Source organism: Sinocyclocheilus rhinocerous, unplaced genomic scaffold, assembly GCF_001515625.1.
Source record: "Sinocyclocheilus rhinocerous isolate Xijiao unplaced genomic scaffold, SAMN03320098_v1.1 scaffold3689, whole genome shotgun sequence".
In the NCBI taxonomy this organism is placed as follows: domain Eukaryota; kingdom Metazoa; phylum Chordata; class Actinopteri; order Cypriniformes; family Cyprinidae; genus Sinocyclocheilus; species Sinocyclocheilus rhinocerous.
Window position 1 is genome coordinate 192,468 of NW_015624251.1, and position 8,223 is coordinate 200,690.

At 33.4% G+C, this 8,223-nt stretch overlaps 2 protein-coding genes across 4 annotated transcripts in view; both read right to left on the bottom strand.

Annotated features, from left to right (window-relative positions):
* The window catches only part of tm2d3 (TM2 domain containing 3), a 27,706-nt gene extending 23,636 nt beyond the window's left edge, over nucleotides 1-4,070 (bottom strand). Inside the window, exons 1-3 of one of the 3 annotated variants that reach the window (XM_016552310.1) lie at nucleotides 3,932-4,070; nucleotides 2,733-2,827; nucleotides 2,414-2,574 (exon numbers count right to left, since the gene is read on the bottom strand). In XM_016552310.1, coding sequence (XP_016407796.1) covers nucleotides 2,414-2,574; nucleotides 2,733-2,827; nucleotides 3,932-4,041 — 366 coding nt within the window. In that variant the 5' untranslated portion in view covers nucleotides 4,042-4,070. Of the gene's footprint in view, nucleotides 1-2,386; nucleotides 2,575-2,732; nucleotides 2,828-3,930 lie in introns of all 3 variants that reach the window. The other 2 variants (XM_016552302.1, XM_016552294.1) reach the window with 2 other exon arrangements.
* A 662-nt stretch (nucleotides 4,071-4,732) lies between these two features.
* Nucleotides 4,733-8,223, bottom strand: part of tars3 (threonyl-tRNA synthetase 3) — a 17,718-nt gene continuing 14,227 nt past the window's right edge. Inside the window, exons 16-19 of the mRNA XM_016552276.1 lie at nucleotides 6,434-6,474; nucleotides 6,180-6,288; nucleotides 5,097-5,211; nucleotides 4,733-5,022 (exon numbers count right to left, since the gene is read on the bottom strand). Coding sequence (XP_016407762.1) covers nucleotides 4,874-5,022; nucleotides 5,097-5,211; nucleotides 6,180-6,288; nucleotides 6,434-6,474 — 414 coding nt within the window. The 3' untranslated portion in view covers nucleotides 4,733-4,873. The remainder of the gene's footprint in view (nucleotides 5,023-5,096; nucleotides 5,212-6,179; nucleotides 6,289-6,433; nucleotides 6,475-8,223) is intronic.

Consider the following 8,223-nt stretch of genomic DNA (forward strand, 5'->3'; position numbering starts at 1 on the left):
TTACCTTCACAGACATAACCCACTGTTTTTGTAACTCGTGTGTGTTTTTAACGCAAACTGTGTGTGTGAATGAGAACTTAGTTTAGTGCTCACATGCTGAGACAGCCGCTTTCTGTGCGTGTGCTTCGGATGTGTGCGCTCAGAAAACCCTATATCAGAAGTTTAAACTAATATGGTTTAAAACGCATGCTTTCAGCGCGATAAACATGATAATCAGAACCAAAACAGATGTTTTTAGCAGGTCCGAGCTGTAATGGCGCAGCTCTATTCTGGAAAAGGGGGCGGGGAGCAGCAGCTCATTTGCATTTAAAGAGACAGGCACGAAAAACAGCGTGTTTCTGCTTCCACTCAAGATAGGAATTTTCAAAATGTTATAATAAATGATCTGTGGAGTATTTTGAGCTGAAACGTCACAGACACATTCTGGGGACACCTGAGACTTATATTACATATTGTAAAAAGGGGCATAATATGTCTCCTTTAAAACGTGGTGATCCGGTTGATTTCAAAAGTGCACAGATATGTGTGTATAAAGCACATAACCTACTTTAGAGGCTGTTAGAAATGAAAGAGTCTATGAAATTAGGGAAACAAACATGTTTAAGGGCAAATATAAATAATAGATGTATATCCATCAAAGGAGTGAAATCGTGGAATGGAATTGAGAATGTGTAATTCACTTGGAAAATAAAACAAATGTTTAAAATTGAGGTGATAAATATATAACTCAAAATTAATCATTTGTATATTGAATACTTTATATAGTTTAGGGTTATTATAGTTAGCTAAAACCATAAACAAACAAAAAAAATTAATTACTTGAAATAAAATAAATGTTAACTCAAATAAAATAAAGTATATATTTATTTCAGTTAGCTGCAACATTTCTCATTTTCATTTAGTTTATCTTGATCTTAAAATAACTAAACCTAAAACTGAAATAGACAAATAAAAACTATATATATACATATTTAAAGACAAAAAATAAATTATAAAAATTACAAAAACACACAATAAAAAGAATAATTTGTATATTGTGTATTTAATGTAATTCAAGGTTATTATTGTTAACTAAAACTAAAACCATAAAATATTTTCATTACTTGACTGAAATAAAAAATATCAAACTGAAACTTATTTTATTTAAGCTTCATTTCTCATTTCCATTTAGTTTACCCTCATGTACTAAAATAACTCAAGTTAAACTGAAATAAAACTCAATATATACTACTATATAGACATTTAAAAACAACAAAAACTAATAAAAATGACAAAATTACTAAAACTTTTAAATGAACATGAACGCAGAAAATATGAAACAAAATGTAATTAACAAAAACTGTAACTGTATCACAGTGATACTAAAATAACACTGAAAATGTATTTATTTATGAAAGCTGCATAGAGCTCTTTTGTCTGAAGTAATTGTTTAGTCTTTGTAGCTTTTGTATAGAGACTAATTTAGTTGTGGAAGTGACAATTATTATAAAAAAGGGTAGATATAATAAGCTAACTCATAATTAAAAATTATTTTCTTTTCCTGACTCAAATCTCCAAACCTCTCAGACCATATTTAACATAAATGGTCCAGACAGCATTATTTTCAGCTTTATATCTGGATTAGAGTAGTCATCTGTGAATATTTTGATTTTCTCAGGGGTTTTTCCACTGATTTTCTTGCATACATACAGACTTTTGCACGCACACAAGAAAGGTTTTCGTGCCCTCGAGAAACTATTCACATGCACACAGGAATATTTTGCATGCTTACGTGTTACATTTTCTAGTTTTATATTCTAGAACACATTTCCTTTGTGCGTCACTGCCATCTGAAGAAAACGAGAGCACGGATGCACATGAATTAACAGAGATATATTTGCTCAAAATGTGGCTTTCCTCAGGCTAGTACCTCTAATATCAGCAGAGAAACCATGACATGAAGTGGGCTGTGTGCATCGTCCTATTTGCCAAGTTCAATGGTCTATAAAAAGACTGGTACTGTAAAAACAAAAAAAAAAAAAAAAGGGTTAAAAATTTGTCTTTCGTATCATATTTCAAAGCCTTAGTTCTGCTTTAACACACACTCTGTGGAAGCCAAAAAAACACGCTGTGAAATGGGCTGATGGTGCAACTGATGGATCAGTGTGCATGTCCTATATGCTAAGTTTAATGGTTTCTCGTGCACAAGAAAGTATTGTATAATTGTATAAAGAAGTGCATAATGAAAAAATGCACCTTGAATTCATTCAGCGTTTGACAATCACTAAACAGCTGCCATGAAAACACACTTCTTGTATGATACATTTATTTTCATAAAATTTATAATTTTCTAATATAGAAAGCTAGATAGGGGCAAAAGTCTGGAAGTGCAAATATTTTTCCATACTGAGCCCACATCAGAGCACTCTCTCACCACACACTGAACGCCTGCTTTGGCTCTGCAGGTGACGTTGGTCGGCCGGCCGTAGCTGCAGTTGTGATGAAATGTGCAGATGATGCAGTCGGCCGGGAGTCTGGAGCACAGACCGCCGCTGGGACACTTGGACAGGTCGTTATCAGTCACCGCTGGATCAGCTGAACACACACACACACACAGATACACACACACACACACACACAAGAGACACACACACACACACAGAGACCCCCACACACACCCGAGCAGGTGTTTATGCTGGACACTCCACATGAATCTGCTGAAGCTCTAGAGACTGTGCTGGAGTCTCACTCACCGGAGGACGAGGTCAGAGCCACTGGACTGCTCATCACCGGGCTCTGCTGGGCCGTGTACGGCGGCTCCTGACCCACGTGAGGAGAGCTCAGTTGAATTGAGAGAGAGAGAGAGAGAGGGAGACACACACTGCTGACTGGAGAAGTTACATGTGATCAGCTACACACATAGAAGAAGGAAAACCTGTTTCTCCTCATTCAATATGTAATTCAGTATAACTCAACAATTAAAGCAAAGATGTGCTTCAATATATTTTCATGCAATTCAATAAAATAATAATTAATATTATTTTTATTATTATCATCAAACACTCATTTACACTATGATAGTAGTATTGCAATAGCACTATATTTATTGATTTATTTAATTTGTTAATTTAAATAGTAATGAAACAAAACATTATTTTGAATAATAATAATGAACATTATTATTAATACTATTTTTATTTTACAGTACAATAGTACTATTATTGCAATATTCATATATTTTTATTGAGTTGCTTAATTTTTATAATTTAAGTAATGAAACAAAAATATTATTTTGAATAATAATAATCATTATTATTATTATTAAATAATCATTTATTTTACAGTACAATAGTATTATTGCAGTAGTAACATTTTCATTGATTTGCTTAATCTGTATAATTTAAATAACAATGAAACAAAATATCATTTTGAATAATTAACTATTTTAATTTTACAATACAATAGTATTATTACACCAGAAATATATTACTTTGAATGGCTTATTTTTTATAATTTAAATATTATAATTTGAATAATAAAAATGAAAAGATGTATTATTATTGTGTAGCCATATTGAATTATTTATTGCTCTTAGCTGATAACAAATCCGTGAAGATATCCATGCATGAAATACAGCTATTTTAAAGACAGATGTAAACAACAGACAGTCTGCCCATAAAATACTGCAGTTATACCATGATACTCCAGTAATACTATGGTACTTTACACATATACCGTATAAATACCATGGTATGTTCCGGTAAGTGTGATTACCATACGTATATACCCTAGTATGTACATGGTACGCGTGTAACTCAAATGAGACCGTGATTTGAGTAGTTTACGGTAACAAAAACACGGTAAGTCACTTCCACGGTAACCGAGTCCAAACCCGGACAGCAAAGCCGTTACCGTGCAGTGTTTGTGTTTGTGTTGGGAGTCCGGGCTCTTACCGATCGCACATGTGGAGTAAATGTCCAGCAGCAGCAGAAGCAGCATCACATACGAGCTCATGATGTTCCGTCCGCGCTCAAAAACCCGTTTCGGTCCGTTCACCGTCATCCCGAACACCGCCGCCGCCGCCGCCGCCGGTGGACTTCCGGCTTCCGCTCACATAAAAGTCCCAACGGCGACTAAATCACGTTACTTCAAAATAAAAGTCCAACCAAGCACACTTTTGCTTTAAGTTACTGGGTAATATCTATCCAACTAGCTCCAAACATTATACGAATTTTGTAAAACTGAGAAAGAAACTTTGCTTCATTAATTCTAGCATTGTTTAGAATTCAAGTTCTCCTTTTGTAAAAAAAAATAAAAAAATAAAAGAAAATGTGGTTTAAACTTTTTGCTGAATCATATATTTTTCTGCCATTAACCATGCTGTTGAATTTCTTTGTATTCATTAATTTTGTAACAATAAAATATTAATCAGAAATGTTTCTTGAGCAGCAAATCAGCATATTAGAATGATTTCTGAAGATCATGTGACACTGAAGACTGGAGTAATGATGCTGAAAATACAGCTGCGCATCACAGAAATAAATTACAGTTTAACAGATATTCACATAGAAAACAGCTATTATAAATTATAATAATATTTCACATTTTTACAGTATTTTTGATCAAATAAATGCAGCCTTGCTGAGCAGAAGAGACTTCTTAAAAAAAAAAACATTAAAAATCGTACTGTTTAAAAACTTTTGACTGGTAGTGTGTTTGATAAAGCTTCCAAATGGACACATGATAAACATGATGGTGATTCTTCGAGCCTTTATTGCAAACCTTCAGAACTCCGACACCAAACCATCATTTAACAGCCAACTAACACAACACAACCCTCCATTCACAGAGCATCCTCTTTTCCCTTCATCCGTCCCGTCTCCAGCCGTTCCTCTCAGAAGTCCTCCTCGGCGCAGCGGCAGCGGGACAGTCTGAGGAGCGTCAGTCTCTGCATCACCTCCTCCACGCTCTGCTCTCCGTGCACCTTGTTGTCTCTGGTTCTCACGTTCACACTGTTAGCGGCACGCTCCTTCTCGCCCACCACTGCCCAACAAACACATATCAGAGCGTGCATTCGAGAGCGGAGCGTCACACTCACTCAGACGCTCGCTGCTTACCCAGGATGAAGTTGTACTGCGCCAGCTGCGCGCTGCGGATCTTCTTGTTCAGAAGACAACCAGAGTCCAAATCAGCATCGGCCATAAAACCAGCTTCAACAAACCGCTCACAGACCTGGAACGGGAGGAAGAGCAAGCAAGGTATTCTCACGAAACATGAGCTTGAGCTCAATAATGACACTACTGTCTTTTCAGAGCTGCTTGACCCGCAGAATCCACATTTGTCTCATATTTGTGACCCTGGACCACAAAACCAGTCTTAAGTGTCAATCCGAAAGCTGAATAAATGAGCTTTCCATTGATGTCTGGTTTGTTAGGATAGGACAATATTTGAAAATCTGGAATCTGAGGGTGCAAAAAAATCTAAATATTGAGAAAATCATCTTTAAAGTTGTCCAAATGAAGTTCTTAGCAATGCATATTACTAATCAAAAATTAAGTTTTGATATATTTACGGTAGGACATTTACTAAATATCTTCATGGAACATGATCTTTACTTAATATCCTAATGATTTTTGGCATAAAAGAGAAATGTATAATTTTGACCCATACAATGTATTGTTGGCTATTGCTACAAATATACCCCAGCGACTTAACACTGCTTTTGTGCTCCAGGGTCACATTTGATGAAGTTTGCAAAGCAAGAATAGCAGAATAGCTTTAAAAATCCTCTACTAAAACATTTTTGTTCCTAGTTAGACACACACTGATCTCAGTACTGATTTGAGCAGGTTGCATTGCTTCTCTAAATCATAAATAATCTACTAGATAAATCCGTGTATTTGCTCTAATAATTATTACATCTCAGTTATCTCGGTAATAATAAGTACAACCAGAACTTCATCAGTGCATGATACACTCTCAGAAAAAAAGGTACAAAAGTTGTCACTGGGGCGGTACCTTTTCAAAAGGCACACCTTTGTACCTTTTTTTCTGAGAGTGTATTATAAAGATGTACATGCACATTATGGAATCATGTTTTTTTCATCCTCTGAAACAACTTGTCTTTAACATGTTTCACAACCAGTCAAATCTCCACAGTCTCTGTTGTTCAGTGATTGATCTCAGAGCTGATGTTGTACCTGTTTGGCGTACTCTTCAAGAGACGGGTTCACAGGCACCAGCATCACCTGACGTGGAGACAACCACAGCGGCCTGACCAAACACACACACACACACATACACACACAGCTTAATGACACCAACGTGTGCTTTTCTGAGACTACAGGAACTCACTGTACGGTGTTCCCACTTTTCTGACATCACTGGAAATGTGATGCAATGCTGCTAGATGTGATGCAGTTTTGTTACTGAAGGAAGAGGAAGTGTCAACTACATCTCATTACATATGCAAAGAGGTTGGCCAATTGCAGCAGACTTAACAAGAAATTAACATATAGGAGTCTTAAAGACACAGCAGCAAAAGTACAGTACCGGTCAAAAGAGTCACTTCTGCTCATCAAGGCTGCATTTATTTGATCAAAAATACAGGAAAAAATGTAATATTGTGTAATATTATTATGATGTAGAATAACGTTTTTCTATTTTAATATACATTCAAATCTAATTTATTCCTGTGATGCAAAACTGAATTTCCAGCATCATCAGTGTCACATGATCTTGAGAAATCATACTAATATGCTGATTTATTATCAGTTGTGCTGCTTCATATTTTTTTGGAAGCTGTGATATTTTTTTTCAGGATTCTTTGATGAATAAAATTATTTGATCAAAAATATAGGAAAAAATGTAATATTGTGTAATATTATTATGATGTAGAATAACGTTTTTCTATTTTAATATACATTCAAATCTAATTTATTCCTGTGATGCAAAACTGAATTTCCAGCATCATCAGTGTCACATGATCTTGAGAAATCATACTAATATGCTGATTTATTATCAGTTGTGCTGCTTCATATTTTTTTGGAAGCTGTGATATTTTTTTTCAGGATTCTTTGATGAATAAAAAGTTCAAAAGAAGAGCATTTATTTAAAATAGGACTCTTTTCTAACAATATACACCACCGTTCAAAAGTCTGGGGTCAGTACATTTTATTCTTTCTTTTTTTGAAAGAAATTAAAGCTTTTATTCAGCATTAAAATAGAAACCATTATTTTATATTGTAATAACATTTTGCAAGATTACTGTATTTTTGATCAAATAAATGCAGCCTTGATGAGCAGAAGAGACTTCTTTAAAAACATTACAAGTCTTACTGATCCCAAACTTTTGAGCGGTAGTGTAGCTTTTAATGTAACAGTGATTAAAGATTAAGAGAGACAATTATAAATGATCGTAAAAACTACATTGTTTTGAGATATTGTATTATTTATTAATATTTTGAATTTTTATATTTTCAAACTTTATTTTAAAGTTTTAGTAATTTTGTTATGTGCTTTCTTTCATATTAGTTTTTGCCTTTTAAAATAAGTCAATTTAGTGTCATTTTTTATCTCAGTTTTAGTAATTTTAGTGCTTCAACTTATTTTGCTTTTATTTTGCTGCTTCTGGTACCTTCAAAATAAAAGTCCTATTAAATTTCATTTAATAACCCAATTATACATCCCCAAATAACATGGATGTTGAATGTGCTTTAAAGAATAAGACAATTATAATTTTTTTCGTCTTTCTTTTCCAGAATATGTTATTTAATATGTTAAATAATATATATTTTTAAAACTTTATTCATTTTAATTTGAGAAATTTTATTATATGCTTTTGTCATTTTTTTTTAAATATTTCTATTTAGCTTTAATTTAGTTTTTAAATCTAATATTTATATTATATTTTATTTCAGCTTTGAATATGTTCTCAAAAACCAAAAAAGCCAAATGTGTGAAACTACGGTGATTCTGCAAAATACTGATAAATAATATCCAATACAATTCTTTCCAACATATTTTAATATTTTTCAATACATAATCAATATAGAATTTTCCTATATATATATATGTGTGTGTGTGTGTGTGTGTGTATAACTACAGTTTGTCAGAACCCTATTTAGCTTTATTTCAGTTTAAGTAATGTTAGTACAAATAGTTTTTTTAAAAGTTTTTCATCTGATATAATATAAATATGATTTAATATTAAAAATAAAATATTAATATTAAATATATATTATA